This window comes from Delphinapterus leucas, chromosome 6, assembly GCF_059928025.1.
Source record: "Delphinapterus leucas isolate spDelLeu-1000000601 "Yukka" chromosome 6, BTC_Dleu_Yukka2, whole genome shotgun sequence".
Lineage (NCBI taxonomy): Eukaryota > Metazoa > Chordata > Mammalia > Artiodactyla > Monodontidae > Delphinapterus > Delphinapterus leucas.
This window is the reverse complement of record NC_143134.1, coordinates 81,117,724-81,134,729: the sequence shown is the minus strand read 5'-3', so window position 1 is coordinate 81,134,729 and position 17,006 is coordinate 81,117,724. Positions and strand designations below refer to the sequence as shown.

General features: G+C 40.6%; 1 protein-coding gene across 1 annotated transcript in view; it reads right to left on the bottom strand.

The window, feature by feature from the left end:
* The window catches only part of PCSK5 (proprotein convertase subtilisin/kexin type 5), a 316,119-nt gene that overhangs the window by 132,807 nt on the left and 166,306 nt on the right, over positions 1–17,006 (bottom strand). Inside the window, exon 8 of the mRNA XM_022573484.3 lies at positions 914–1,126. Coding sequence (XP_022429192.1) covers positions 914–1,126 — 213 coding nt within the window. The remainder of the gene's footprint in view (positions 1–913; positions 1,127–17,006) is intronic.

Here is a 17,006-nt window from a genome sequence, read left to right as displayed (position 1 = left end):
GCGTGAATCACAGGATCTGAAAGCAGGATGTTGGCTAAATGCTAAAAAATGTCATGTATAGCAGCTTAGCTCCACTTTAGAAAGACAAACCCTGAGACATTTTATAAAACCATGATCAGGAAAAGAGCAAAGTGCAAAGGTGTCTGAGATTTAGAGTCAGTCGCACAGTGTGGGGCATCCTAAAAGCCAGACCTTTTTTGAGCACCAATGGGTCAGGTAGTGTGCAAAGCACTTTCTATCTACTTGCTCATAATCACTGAAATAACTCCACGAACTAGGTATTACTAAATGCCCTCATTTTACAGGTGAGGATCTTGAGACAGAAAAATTAAGTAATGTATCCAAAGTTACCCAGCTAGTAAATAGTTCCAGAGTGAACGAAAGCCACGCCGGCTGGTCCTGCAAACCTAAACTCTTAACCATTTTACCATGTGCATAGAGAGCAGAGCATGTTGGTAAGCAGATCACACAGGACTACTGTGCTTCTCGTTCAGGCAAACTCTGTGCTGCAGTGTTAGAGAAGCACCTTTTACATAGGTTTAGGTCGCACTGAATTCGTTGTACCTACTTGGAGACCAAAGTACTCAAGCTGAAGTTCAAAGGCAGTACGGGGACAGAGTGATAGGGAACTGGGCTGAGGATCCCACCCAGTCTTTTCTCTGCCACCAACTCACAAGGTGAATGTAGTCCATTCATTTGTCTTCAATAAAACTGAAGCTTAATCATGTCTAAGGCCACATTCAATGCTGGAATGTAATGACCCAGACAGGCTTTTTCAATGACTTGGTAACGGAATGGTAATATTTACAAATACCTGTGTTGAGTAATCAGCTAATCTTTCTATGGTCTCCATTTGTGTTTCAAAGTGAAAGATAAATAAACCAATCATGCCAGACATGCAAATGTCACATACTATTTTCTTATCATAGGACTCCCCGCTGCTGTAGGTTGTGGCCAGCGTGGACGAACACTCTTCCAGGTACCAAGGCTTCTTTCCGCTTTCGGCTGTGCTGCTGATGGAGATGGTGTAGATGCTGTTGGTGTAGCCATCACAGGAGCAGTGGTCTTTGCTCCTCCCACCATTTCCCGATGCCCAGACAAAAACAGAGCCGAGGCCTCTCCGCCCCTGCACACAAACAGAAAAACTTAGATGATGGAAGACATGGGTCACAGACTCTAGATGAAGACAAGAGCAATATCAACATGGCAGAATGAAGCATTTGCAGAAGGGGTACGATGCTGCATTAATAATGTGCTGGATCTAAGCTGCTTTCTGAAGTAAGAGGAGCTGCTTTTAAAAACTAATATAGGACTTCCCTGGTGGCGCAGTGATTAAGAATCCACCTGCCAATGCAGGGGACACGGGTTCAATTGCTGGTCCGCGAAGATCCCACATGCCGCGGAGCAACTAAGCCCCCATGCCACAAATACTAAGCATGCTTTCTAGAGCCCACGAGCCACAACTACTGAAGCCCGTGCTCCGCAACAAGAGAAGCCACCGTGAAGAGTAGCCCCCACTCGCCGCAACTAGAGAAAGCCTGTGTGTAGCAACGAAGACCCAACGCACCCCAAAAATAAATAAATAGATTTATAAAAAAAAAGACAAAACTAATCTGGATGCAATGTACAGCATGACGACTATGGTTAATACTACTGTATTGTACATTTGAAAGTTGCTAAGAGAGATCTTAAAATCTCTCATCACAAGAAAAAAAGCTGTAACTATGTATGGTGATGGATGTTAACTAGACTCAAGGTGGTGATCATTTCACAAATATATACAAATATTGAACCATTAATGTTGTATACTTGAAACTAATATGTCAATTATATCCCAATTAAAAAAAGAAACTAAAATATTACCTTTCACCTGATACAGTCATAGAAGTAACAAGAGCACAAACAGTGACGATCATAAGGGCTAACATTTTACTAGGTACCTACCGTGGGCCAAGCACAATTCTAAATGTTTTACATGAATCAGACTGAATTCCTCCAACAACTCTGTGAGAATGGTACAATTTTTGTCCCCATCACACAGATAAAGAATTGAGGTAAAGAAGTAATGTTTTTAAGGTCACAAGCCAGTAAGTGGAAAGACAGAATTTGAACCCAGACAGCCAGACCTCAGAGTTGGAATATTATTAGTCACAATTACCATAGTCATATTATATTCCTATAAATCTTCATCCACATGAAGTGGCTGCTATTATGTACCCTCATTTGATATATGAGCAATGTGAGGTGCACAGAGGTAATGTATTTATTCTGAGATCACATCATCAATAAAGGGCAGAATTTGGGATGATGCCCTTCCTTCCAGAGCTGTGCTTCCTCTATGCATGGCAGGGATATTAATTATGAGGGATGTTATGGATGCTACCAGAAATAAAAGGATTTCAAGATCAAATATGTTTGGGAAATTCTGAATTAAGCAAAATTAAACAGGTTCCCTTATTGCAGAACTTCTAACAGTCTTTAGTGAGTGACGGTTCATTGCAAAACTAAGAGGGGGGCACGATCTGAAGTAATTTCCAAACATATTTGACTGTGGATACCTTCTTCAACCAGATCCAAGAAGTTTTTCTTACATTCTTTATGTCAAAGCTTGGCATAAACTCAAAGACCTTCCTAAGGTCATAAAATAATTAAGGAGAAGAAGCAACATAGAACACAGATGTATTGAAGCATATGGACTATTTTTCTCTGTAAGATGAGATCTTCAGAAGAAAAGAGAAACATAAGCCAAAGTGAAGAGCATCTCTCAGAACAGTTACAGCTGAATCCTTCAGAAATTCTACCATTTTAAAACTACAAGGCATGCTGGAGGACACGTAGGTCAAGTCTATCACTTTGTAATTAGGAAGTGAGAACCAAAGTCACAAAGCTAGTGATGACTAAACCTCTTTTCTTCTTTCCAGGCCCCAGCTCTTCTGGTGTCAGGTGGAGGAAAAAGTATTTGGAGTGTTGTCCTGGAATTTCTGGAAAAAAGAGCCAAGGAAAGAGAGATGACAAAGAATCTGGAGTATCTTTGATAAACTCTCCCTGACCTTGAATCCTCAGGGAACAGAATATTTATGACAGGATTTGACCTGACCTGAGCATGGATTTCTTTTTGCCCTTCAATGTGGAAAAATGCAATATGATTACACAGGAATGGGAAAAATTCATGGAGAGGGGGAGGAACTTCTGGATGTTATTGCCACTAAACAGCTGGACCTGGTTTACCATCCTTCAGTTTCCCATCCAAATATTCACGAAACATAGAGAAGGATGCAAAAATCACCAACCCATCATAAACTAAGGATTTTGTCCAACGCTTCCAATTCTCCAGAGGGAATTACTCCTCACTATGGTGTGGATGGCCAGATTGAGAAACTCTGGCGACTGACTCAGGTCTATACATCAGAGACAGAACGTCGCAGCCAGGGAAAAATAAGAAGGTTCCATTTCATCACCAAAATGTGCCCTCCCCATCACACACTGAGGGGCTGTGTCACCGGGAAGAAGCACGGTCACAGCAGAGCTTTACCTGACCTGTCAACAGAACACATGAGATAATGACAAAACCTACCTGGTTTAAACAGAACCATAACAAGATAATAGATTAAAACCCACAAAATGATGAAAAAGCACATATGGCACAATCTCATTCATATATCTATGTAAAATTATGACTGAAAAGATCTCTAAAAACGTATTTCATTTTAAAAGAATAATAAGACAATGTTCGGAAGGTACTTTTATGTTGTAAATCATTACAAATGTAGGATACAAAATGATACAGTATAGTCTCAGTTTAGAAAAAAGTGTATGTGCATGCGTGCGCAATGAAGTTAACGTGTAGTACAGTTTTACGCTTAAAGCTACCATCAAGTGACGATGTAGTAGAACTTATCCTGTTCGGTAAGATTAGGAAAGAATTTTCTTTTCTTTTTATACCTTCCTTCCGTGACCATGTATGATTTTTATAAACAGAAACAAACACATTTATTCCTCTATTGAGAGGGAAAACCTAGGGCTAATTCTTAAGAGATAATACTTTATTTATTTATTTTAACATCTTTTTTTTTTTTTTTTTTTTCCCTGCGGTACGGGGGCCTCTCACTGTTGTGGCCTCTCACGTTGCGGAGCACAGGCTCCGGACACGCAGGCTCAGTGGCCATGGCTCACGGGCCTAGCCGCTCCGCGGTATGTGGGATCCTCCTGGACCAGGGCACGAGCCCGGGGCCCCTGCATCGGCAGGCGGACTCTCAACCACTGCGCCACCAGCGAAGTCCAAGAGATAATTTCTGTTTTATAATCAAGGAGAGTTTTATACATAGAAGGTTCACTGTGCACTAAAAACCACAGAGGCTAACATTTACAGAAACTTACTATGCACCAAGCACTGTACAAACATTATTCTGCACAATTCAAGTCTGTATCATTATTTTACAGATGAGCAAACTGGGAATCGGAAATGCTCACTAAGGCCAGAGCCAAAGCTTAAATTCCACTGGGCATGGCAAAGGCAAACTCCAAAGGAGGGTATGGGGTCAGTAACTGCCTAAAGGGAGCCAGGGAGAGAGGAGTCACTGGAACGGGAGACAGAGGGGCTAATAGGAGTTGAAAACTGGTCAGGGAACTCGCCAACCCATGTCGGCCCTGCAGGGAAGAAGCCAGGGGAATGTGTGCTGAGCAAGACCCCAGTCTCTTCCTCCCTCTCTCCCATTTTTTGCCAACGTATCCCAAGGCTGAACCCCAGCAGAAGCCAGAGGACCTGGATCCCATAGAGATCAGTATCCTAGAGCATGAGGCTTCTGGAGAGAAGGAGAGAAGGGGAGAAGGGGAGACGGGGAGCTGGAGGACTGAATGGAAGACGTAGCTTCACATCCCCAGTGTGACTGTGTTTGAAGATAGGGCCCTTAAAAAGGTAATTAAGGTTAATGAGATCATAAGGGTGGGGCCCTAATCAGACAGGACTGGCGTCCTTTTAAGAAGATGAGACAACAAAAGTGTGTGCACAGAGGAAAGGCCTTGTGACAACACTGTAAGAAGGCAGCTGTGTGCAAGCTGAGGAGAGAGGCATCACAAGAACCTAACTCTGCCGGCACCCTGATCATGGACTTCCAGACTTCGGGCCTCCAGACAGTGAGAAAATCCACTGTTGCTGTTTAAGCCACCCAGTCTGTGGCATTCTCTGACGGCAGCCTGAGCTGACTAACACAAGGTGAGAGGAGGAGATAAAGGATGAGCCGCACCCCCGTGGAGGCTACAGCACATACAGATGTTACCACCACTCTGTCTACAAGGCAACCTGACGTTTGTGCCTGTGTGCGTGGCTGATGATTAAAATCCCAGAAACAGACAGACTGAATCTGTGGGCTGAACATGCCACAAAGACAGCTGCTAAAGATCTAGGGGGCTGATCTGAAACAATGAGCAATTCAAAGGTTTATTTACTACAGATGCACAGGGAATTTTCATTAGTGTGCAATATTCAGAAAACCAAAACATATGTGGTAAAAAGAAATCTGGACATTTCTCTAAAGCTCAGAGTAATTTAAGAATTAAATCTTAATGTGGGATGTAGGGAGAAGGGAAGGTGGGCAGAATATTATAAAGAGAAAAGGATCTTTGAGACACGTATTTTCCCGAAGTGTAGGAAATAACATTATTGTATAGTTCGGTAAAGTACTGTGATTACAACTGGTTATATTAATATAACTTTGTATGAGGAAAGGAAAAGAATCCTCTAATTTAACTGGGTGCCAAGTTAAAAGTTAGTAAATTTACAGCAAAATATACTGTGAAATCCACACAGGACCAATTTTTTTTTTTTTTTTTTTTTTGCAGTACGTGGGCCTCTCACTGCTGTGGCCTCTCCCATTGCGGAGCACAGTCTCCGGACGCGCAGGCTCAGCGGCCACGGCCCACGGGCCCAGCCGCTCCGCGGCATGCAGGATCCTCCTGGACCAGGGCACGAACCCGCGTCCTCTGCATCAGCAGGCGGACTCTCAACCACTGCGCCACCAGGGAAGCCCCACACAGGACCAATTTGACCAAACTCTAAAGATTCTCTTTCATTGTGTATCTATCTAATTGTGTATGTGTTTCTTCTCATGTATGCCCTACTAAAGTTAATTTATATACGCCATAAACATTATTATTAAAGGCTAGAAAAAAACTGGATTTTCTTGTGGTTCAGGTCAGAAAAGGATACTTTATGCTGCGTTATCAATTAAATCATACATTGCAAGTCAGGTTTAGAGAGGTATAGACTTTAATGGAACTAAATTTCTTTCTTTAAAACGGTGTGATAATTTTCAGCCAATACAGCTAGATTGTATTTGGTATTTTAATACTACTTCTTTTCCATATTGCTTAGAAAGTAGAGTTGACCCTTAAACAATGGTGGGGGACAGGCGTGCCAGCCCTCTGCACGGTTGAAAATCTATGTATAGCTTAGAGTCAGCCCTCTGTATATACCGTTCCTCCATATCTGTGGACTCAACCAACTGCAGACTGTGTAGTACTATAGTACTTACCACTGAAAAAAAAAATCCGCCTCAAAGTGGACCTCTGCAGTTCACACCTGTGTTGTTCAAGGGTCAACTGTATTCTTAAAGGGACATGACTAAGTGACCAGAGGCTTCTTGCAATACAAAAGATGGGACATTGTGCTGGGTGCTTTCACATCTATTAGTTAACATCAAGCAAATTAGACATGCATTTTTACAGATTAAAAAAACTGAGTAACATTAAGTAATGGGCACACTATCATGTAAGGAGAGTGGGGTGGAGACAGGAGAGGGAGACCAGTAAGTCTGATCAGAACCCACATATCTGTATGTGTCTACATGAAGAGACACAGTAAAACAACTGTAGGAGGAGAAACTCTCTTTTAAGTGTGATGTCTTCCAAGTACAGCCTGATACCCAGTTTACCAAAGCCCCTCATTGCTCTGCTCCCTGCTTTTTTCTGATCTTCGTATATCAGTGAGAGAAGAGCGCAGCCCTCTATGGAAGCTCTTCCATACGTGGTTCACAGATAAAGGGGCTTCAGGTTGGAAGAGGTTGGAGAAAGACAAGGACACCTACAACTATTCGGTAGCTGAGATGTGAAGAGAAAACTGTTCATCTTTTAAAGCTCAAAAACATTCTGACAAGCATTTCCAAAATAAATCCTGTTCCTTAACAGAGCAGGGTTCACTGAAAGAAATAGGTCTGGGTCCAGAATCATGATGTAAACGCAAAACAAGAGCAACGACAAACTTTGGAAAGGTTTTTGTAGCTCACCCAAGATGTTTGTTTCAGAATTTAAAAATACATATTGCTTTTTTTTTTTTTTTTACGGTACGCGGGCTTCTCACTGTTGTGGCCTCTCCCGCTGCGGAACACAGGCTCCGGATGCACAGGCTCAGCGGCCATGGCTCACAGGCCCAGCCGCTCCGCGGCATGTGCGATCTTCCCAGACCGGGGCACGAACCCGTGTGCCCTGCATCGGCAGGCGGACTCTCAACCACTGCGCCACCAGGGAAGTCCCCATATTGCTTTTTAAATACTTAATAACTCTTTGAATCATAATCATCAGTAGGACAGGTGATTCATATGAAAATGAAGGCTCCTTAAAGGTGACCTGAAAAGTAATCCGAAAAGAAATACAATCCACAATTGAAAACAAATCAGGAGCACACAGCTTCCGATGCCTTGGAGACATCTGGCGTAACCTGGTGGGAAAAAGTCTACTTTGGGAAGACACCAAGAGAGCGTAGTCATGAGACGGACGTAATCAGAAGTCTTTGGGAAAGACTAAAGCCCAAGACTTGTTTCTTCAATCAGTGCACTTGGGCAAGATGGAGATGAGGGTAGGGAAATTAATTGTATGAGACCGGAATTGGACCCAGGAAATAAAGTGGGTCACTCCCCACCAAAGCCCAAGGGAATCGAATGAGGCAGATATGAGACGTTTTTAAAGGAGTAAAAGAAGGAGATGTGGCCTCTGAGGGTCAGGAATCCAGGGATTAAGTGCTGCTTTTATCAGGAACAATCCCATGCTGAAGTGCTAACTTTGCCAGACACAAGTATCCTCACCTGGAAAATAAGCACACCTGACTCTCATTTTTAAGATCTACTCTACAAGTCGGAATGTCTGATGTGCAGAGTATACAGGTTTCACTCGATTCCGCTCTGCTCTCAGAATGTTTAGTTACTGTGCTCTCAGAATTACTAAGGTAAACCGAGGAATGACTCTAAGCATTTTAAAACCAAACTGTCGGACTTCCCTAGTGGTCCAGTGACTTACAAAAAACACTCTGTGGGAGTGTCTTCACCAATCTCATTTTATGCTACTTAGCCTATCAAAGGATGGTTGATGGAAGAAAAATACTGAAAATACAAATGCAGTTAAAGAAGGATTTTGTGAATGGCAACCTATTTCTCCGCATTTTTGTCTTCCTGCCTTTTCTCAAGTGATAGGACTTCATTTCCCCCTCTTTCTTCCTCTCCATCTCAACCTCACCCACCTTTTCTGCCCCACGTCAGGTTTTCTGTATTCTGATTTGCTGTGTACACAGTAGGTCGCTAAGCCATATATATTAAGCCATTTTTTATTTTATTTTATTTTATTTTTGCGGTACGCGGGCCTCTCACTGTTGTGGCCTCTCCTATTGCGGAGCACAGGCTCCGGATGCGCAGGCGCAGCGGCCATGGCTCACGGGCCCAGCCGCTCCGCGGCATGTGGGATCTTCCCGGACCGGGGCACGAACCCGTGTCCCCTGTATCGGCAGGCGGACTCTCAACCACTGCGCCACCAGGGAAGCCCAGCAATTTTTTATGTTCTGTCGACTTTTTAATAACACACTAAAAACATTAGATGCAGTTATTCGTGATGACATTAATTTTATCCGGCACAAATGAAAATCGATTGTACACGTTTCCGGAGCGTACCAAACGCAGTCGACTTCCCTTTTAAAGGAACAGACAGCCTGATTATGATTGTGGGACCAGCTGCTGGTGACAACGGTTGTAAGCATTTCTGGTAAAATGCCACATTTAAAAACGCCACTTACATCTACATTTAGGGTCTTTCCATGATATTCTTTGTGTTCTAGTACATGAAGGAGAAGCATCATGCACTGAATTCAGGGAACCCAAAGGTGACCTTAGCTCAGTTTTCTAAAAGGACACTTGCAGTCATATGGCCAAAGACTAGTGTAAAGAATAATCAATCAACACCGCAAATACAGAACTACCCCAGATCCAGGTTCCTGATAAAAAGCTACTTTTATATTTACGGTGTGAATAGAAAGAAGAAAAAAACCCAAATTGAGTTGCTTATTCACCACATCTGCCAGAATATAAATTCAATAGAGCATCAGCTCACTGAAGGCTTGTAGAATCAGTCCTGTTATCAGAGCTTCCCTTTCTTCAGAAGAGCTGACAGAGGACTTGGACACATAATACAGCTTCTTCCACTTTATCACCAAGTGCTCAATGGTGTAAACCTTGGCTCCTGGGAGTAGTATTACATCAGGGTAGATTTCGTTTACTTTGTTTATTTCTAAAGTATAATTAGAAGAAGAAAATCAGTCTTTCATGGAGAAAGGATAGTAGAAGATCTAGGAGTAAAGAAAAACCAGGTGTGTTTTCTAATGGAAATATGCTTTCAAGCAAATAATTTTATTCCTGTTAACCAGATTCGCTGTACATTTAGAAACTCCACATAATAAAAATGTGGAGGCGAAGAATGTGCTATGGATATTATTTAAAGCTGGACACGTAAGAGGTTCGTACAGTGAAATTTTACATTTCTACATAAGGAAATTAAGGGACTAAAGTGAGCAGAGCCATTCAGCGGCAGAAAAGCTAGGACCAGATAATCCAGTCTCAACTCAACCAATGCTCATCCCCACTGACTAGTACTGACACTGGGTATTCCTAAAAATGCTTAACAACATGGTTTACAGAAATATTGCTTAGCAATAGTGCATTAGAGGAAAAAAAGAAAAAGAAACAAACCCCCAAACCCTTCCCTTCCTGCTTTATCTCATTTGCCAAATCAACAATCCCCAAGTAACTGTCTGCTTTTCATGTTTATCTATGGTCAATTCATATTGATCAATGCCCATCCCCTTTTTTTTTCTCAGCCCTTGTCTTCCTCATCTGACTCAAAGAAGCCTCAGAAAGACTCAGGTTATTATTTGCTTCTGGTCACTCCCACAGTCCTGCAAGCTCTGAGCCCTGTTCCAGCAGTTTTCCCAGGGCCTGGGGAAGGCTAACACCGGTCGTGGGGAGAAGCACGCAGATTGCGTTTGTCAATTTTCTCATTCCAAGCAACTGAAAAAGTACGTTTGAATGTCATCTGCCCTCTGAAATAATCACAAGAGTCAACAGCACCAACGCAGGTATTCTGGACATTCACCATCCCAGCACTCCCATTTTGAGGGAAAAAGAGACACACCTCCCAAAGGTTTCTCCACGTTGGATAATTGCACAGCAAATGCAATGTCATGCTCAGACTTTCAGGAGAGCCAGACTCATGAAATGGAGAAGGATATTTTCCATATTCACATTAATTCCCTATTTTCAAACTGCCCAGAAAGATACCATCACCCTTAAGTTATACTAAAGGAGAATTTGAAAAATTCCTTTCACAGAGAATAAAAACATTTATTATCAATAGGGGTATGAAAGGAATTTATTGTAAATGTTTGGAAAGGCACTTGGAAAGAAGGATGGATACTCCAGCAATAATGAAAAGTTAATACTCTTCTCTAAGTTAGCTCTGGGGTAGAGAATGCCTCCTGTGGGCTGGTTCCAACTCCCAGCTCAGCTCTGAAGGGGTGAGCAAAGCTGCCGCTCTCTGAAGCCCATCCTGGGGCTTGAATGTCACAGGCCTCTACTCCATGAAGCAATGACTTTGACCTTTTGTGGAGTAGCTCATAACATTTCTGAAAGGCAGAAAATCAGCCCCTTACAGTTTCTTCCCATAAACATAATCCTGATTCAGATGAAAGCAAATCACACTTCTGAAAAAATTACAATTGATATTAAGCTTATATTATTTACAAGACTGTGGTGGATACTCTAGGGTCCTTAAAGATGCACCAAACGGTGGCCTTCCTCTCGGGGGGGGGAGACCAGCAATTGGTCTGAGCACTGTGTATGTGAGACCTCAGTCAGTTTTCACGATGGCTCCATAAAGTATTATCATAGTCGTGTCTCAGGGAAACGGAAGCTCTGATAACTTAGTAACTTGTTCCAGGTCAAAATGCTAAGAGAGACACCAAACTGAGATTTCAACTCTGGTCTTTATGACTTTAAAGCCGATACTTTCTACATCATCACAGGTTGCATCCAGGGATGAAGAAAAAGAGAGAAGCTAGTGAAATTCAGGATATGCCAAATCAGTTTGCCTAGATGATAAATTTCCCAGGAGTTCAGAGGAGAGCAAGGTCCCTGATGCAGTGTTCACTTTCATGACCAGAATTAAAACTACTGTTGGCCGAGAGCTGAGTATATGGAGACAGGCCTGTATGACGCACTTCTTCAGAGCAGATATCACACGGAGCATGGGGGCCAGGAGCACAGGCTTGGAAGGCAGACCTGAGTCTGACCCACAGTCATGCTTCTTAATGACCAGGTTACCTACTTTGCCAAGACTTGGTTTTCAAATCTTGAAACTGGGGGATGTCCTGTGAAAATTATTCCTATGCCTAACTCGAGAGGCTATCAGAGGTAATAATCATAATAATGTTTACAATCCTGAATATTAAATGTGATTGTTTTCCTCTTAAAGATGAGGAATGTAGGCTCAGGGCGAGTGAAAAAAAGTCTGCAATAAAAGCCATATATACGTTTAAATCATTGGATACTATCAACTCAGTTCAATTTATCCTTGTTTATTACACAGTGGCCTTTCTTTTCTGGTTGCTGCCATGTTTTGTTGAAGGAAATTTATGTACCTGTCCTCCCCATCAGCTTTTTCAAATCTATGTTTAGAATCACAGACACTCAGAATTGGTATGAACCTCAAGTTGACCTAATCCAATCTCTGTATGATTTTGTATCTTCCCTATAACAAGGACATCCAGACTATATTAGAATGACTCCTGTGATATGGACTTCATTTATCCCCAGGTGGCCCAGGAGTCACTAAAAATTGAACAAAACAAACTAAAAGAAAAGAGGACTGTTACTGATATCTGGTTAATCCGTGAGCAGAACAAAGGGAATTAGAATGGAATTTGCAAAAGTTAAAAGATCACTCACAGTGTTAATAACAAATCTCTAAACTAAAAACAAGGTGACAATAAATACCTGACGTGCATTATACAAGGCTAGGATAAATTTGTGCTTCTTTCCATATAAATGCATCACAATTCACAATAATACAGTAATCTAAATCTGATACTGGGATATCAGATAATCTTCAATTACAGAACGTGAAACCACCTATGTATTTATGAAAACATCTATTTCTTTGTTTCCAAAATGGATAATGTTCTACTGGGTCCATTTGGCAAGTCACTTCTTAGCTTTGTTAAAGTTCTAAAAACACAGAGTTCCATCAGTACATAGTTAAATTCTAAGGGAGGATTTAAAAAATAAACTCCAGTTTAAGTTAATTTTTGGGACTTCCCTGGTGGCGCAGTGGTTAAGAATCTGCCTGCCAATGCAGGGGACATGGGTTCAAGCCCTGGTCCAGGAAGATCCCACATGCCGCAAAGCAACTAAGACCGCGAGCCACAACTACTGAGCCTGCGCTCTAGAGCCCACGAGCCACAACTATTGAGCCCGCGAGCCACAACTAGTGAAGCCCACATGCCTAGAGCCTGTGCTCTGCAAGAAGAGAAGCCACTGCGCACCTCAACGAAGAGTAGCCCCTGCTCGCCGCAACTAGAGAAAGCCTGCGCGTAGCAACGAAGACGCAACGCAGTCAAAAATAAATAAATAAATTTAAATAAATAAAGTCAATTTTCATGAAGTGAAACTGATATTAAAAAAAGCTCCCTTGTCTATCTTTGCCTGCCCATATATTATTTCAAGGTTTTACAACATTTGCCAACTAATTTAACAACAATCTGTCATTTACTAAAATGCAAATGGGTACCAAGCCTGCTACAGCTGGGTGTATATCAGATAAAAACATATCCTTCCCGAGTGGAATTGGTTCATTTTATTATGATTATTATTACTGCTTTATTATATAAGCTCATTATACCTCTTCTCTCCTGTTTTTGTGAACATGTGCCTTTAATTTAAGGGTGAAGAAACTGTGTGTGTGCATGTGTGAAAATAAAGCATGCTTGTGCTTTCAGCAAATATTCTAAATATTCAATCAGTTGTAAAATCTGGTGAATTGAAAAGGAAATTGATGATAGAAAGGAGATATACTAATCAGAGACTTCATAAGAGACTAGTTTCCATCGGGACCCCTGAATAGAAGGGCAGAGTGAGGATGGGATGAAGGCCACTGTTCCAACAGGGAGTTAGAGACCAATGATTCCGATTTCACCTACTTTTGTTCCCCATCCTTGACACTGGTTCTGTCATGAATTCATTGTAATGCCTTACTTGATAACCCCAAAGCCTAAAATGCTCAAATAAAAAGAATCTGAAATTGAAAGTATACTTGTAGATAAAATGGCAAAGCAAACACTATAAGCCATGATCCTACAATACCTACAATGAGCCCCATGATTTCTCCAGATAAAACATTAAGCTAAACGTCAAACCAGTGCTTGGTATGTAGTGAATACTTAAGAAATATTTTTTGAGTAAAATAATCAGGGAAGTACTGGTAATCCGAATACAGGGTTTTCTGATTATGGGAAAAAGAAAAGATTCAATTCAATTCAATTTTTGCTTGTTTTCTAAAGGATATTATTAAACACACTTGTCAGGAAACTCTGAAATGCTGTCAATGCATTAGATGCCTGCTGATGAATATCAAATGCATTATTAAAGTTTAATAACCCAACTAGGGCAAAAAAGATGACTGCAAGGCAACTAGACTGCACACAGTACGTTTTGTTATTGTGTGTACTTTAGTCTGTCCTTATTGTTTACCACATCTGGGAGTCTGATGGCACTTTGTTTAGAACCTTTACTCATTGTTACATGGTGAGCTCCCTGAAGACAAGTCCTGAGTATTATTCACCTTCCACTAGCACCTAGAAAAGTGCCTGGAATATTATAACCACCAGTGAGTGTTTCCTGAATGCAATCAGAAATAAATGAATGAATAAAGAGTCTATCAAAGACAATTTTAGGCAATTAGCTCCTTATTCTGACAGCAAACCTTGGGTCACCTATCTCTGAAACACTGTCAATCAACTCACTCATTTTATAAAATCATTTCTTATTTAGAACTGTGTGGGCAGATGAAGCCAAGAGTTTCCCCTGAGGGAAGTCTTTGCCAGTCATACCAAGGAGCCAATCCAAAGGATCCCATGGTAAGTGAAATCGTATCTGTTTGAATGAGAGCAACTTTTTTTTAAACTATCCTTTCTCAAGATTTTGATTCTGAGACTCCTGCCAAAATTGTAAGAGACCCTATGTGCCCTCCTAAGAAGCTCAGAATGTTCCTTGTTGGTCACAGGGAGCAGTGACGAGTTTTAAAGAGAAGACAAATGACAAGATTTACATATAAAAATACTTCTGTGGCTGTGGTGTTCATGCTGAAATGAAAGTTGAAGCTCAAGCTGGGAGGATGGAAGTTTTGAAATTATGCTATTGCCAAAGTCTATATGAGAGATGTTGGTTCTAGTTGTGAGGACAAGAGGGCAGATTCCACAGACTTTTCAGAAGTAGTACAGGAAAGAAAGACTTATTAGATGACTAGATCGAAGAAAAGAGGAAATGACGAGTTTTAGGAAGGGAGATTGGGTGAATGGCAGTGACATCAAGTAAATAAATACATTAGTGTTGGTAAAAACAACCCAATCACTAAAATTATTTCCAGTTCTAACATTCTGACTCTAATAAGTTTAGCTGAATTTTCACTAAGCAATTCTAAAGAACTTAAAGTGAAATTTAACAGCAATTCAAAAAAGTCATGAAAATAAAAGCTTTGGTGTGGTTAAAGTTTAGAACATTGATTAAATAAACTTAAACACATCTCTCTACTGCAGGACTTCTCAGAGCCTTTAATATGCTTTTAAATTTCTAAAGGGCGCATATAATAAGTGGTGTTTCTCAAGTGTATTTGAAAGCAAAATCCCTCCATCCCCCCCCTTTTTAGCATTTTATTAATTAGTGTTTTACAGAAAAGCTTTAGAAAACCTTGGGTATTTTCTCCCATTTATTTTGGCCATTCCTTATAATAATAATAATATTCTCAATAACAATCATAATAATTATAAGTAATATAATTATAAAAATAATATAATTATATATTATATATATAATTTAAAAAATAAAATAAAATAATAATTATAAAAATAATAATTAATAATAATAATAATCTCAAGATTATATACTTACCTTCCCTAAGGACCATTCAGCAATATGAAACTGATTAAACCCAGAGATTTGGAACAATAAAAACTTTTTATAATATTTACATGATTAATCGGTATTTCACTTTTATTACCCTTGCCCTTTTAGTGATGATAATGATTAAGATTCATAACATAATGAGAGGTTCTTATGTTCCAGGAACTCTGCTGAGTATTTAACAGGCATTAATCATATAATCCTCATAACAGTCCTATAAACTAATTACTAGCATTTAGCTCCATTGTACAGAGGAACAAACTGATCCTCAGAGAGGTTGATTAACTCGAAAAAGGCAAAGGTATTAGAACCCACTGAAGAGTCTGAATGCAGAGTCTGGGTACACTAATCACCAGACTCTTCAATGTATGTTAATAACTCATTTCTTAAGTGTGACCCTTAAGAAAATTAACTCAGTATACGCAGCAAATTGGCATGGAAGTCATTCATACATTCATTCACTAAATACCTACAGAGTACAAGACACTGTTTTGGGTACTTGGGATACAGTAGAGAACAAAACAGTCAAACTCAGGGCCTTCATGGAGGAGACAATCAATTAACAAGGTAAGTAAATCTAATACATAGAAGAAGGGATAAAAAATTGCCAAAAAGGGGTTCTGAAGGGTTGGAGTGCGTGTATGCTATATTGTGGATAGAAAGAACCAGGCAGGAGTCCCTTTCAGGACAAATTAGATAAGAACTCAGAGAAGAGTACTGGGTTTCACGGTGACCTTGATAAGAACAGCTTCGGTGGAATGATGGGGCAGAGTCCTGATGCCGTGGCTTCCCAGATGATAGGACAAATGAGGTTGTAGAGGGCAAGTATGGACCACAGTTTCAAGGAATTTTGTTTCAAAGTGAAAAAAAAAATGAGGCAGTAATTGGAAGGAGATAGGAGCCCAGAGATGGATTCTCCTCTCTCTCTTTTGAGATAGGAGAAATAACAGTGTGTACGTTTGTGGATGGCAATAATACAGTTGAGAGGGAAATTTTAAAGATGAAAGAGAAGCTAACTGATTGAGCCATGTCACTGATGAGGTGAGAAGGAATGGGGTCAAGTGAAGAATAGGAGGCAGTGGACTTAGGTAGAAGAGCAATTAATTCACCATGGTAACAGGAGAAAAGCTAGAGTATGTGGTCACAGATGGAGAGAGGAAGACAGATGTGCCAAACAGAACAGAAATGACAACTTGAAAAAAAATCTATTAGATTTCGTTGAGGCCCACATTCTGACTTCTTTAGCTATGCTGAATATCTGTTTTCTACAAAATTTTAATTTTATAGCTCTGTAGCCGCAAACATAGTGCTATCTTTGAGAGAAAGAGCAAGTTGTCAATTGTGACATGGTTTGTTTAACATAGTTTCTCTAATGCAGTTTTGGCACATTAATTCTAAAGGGGCTATAAATGGAATCAATTTTGATTTTGTTATAAAGTCTTTGAAAACAGTGTTCCATTTTACTAGGCCAAATACTTATCTTATAGTAAACAAATAGGGAGCACTTTGAAATTCAATATTTGC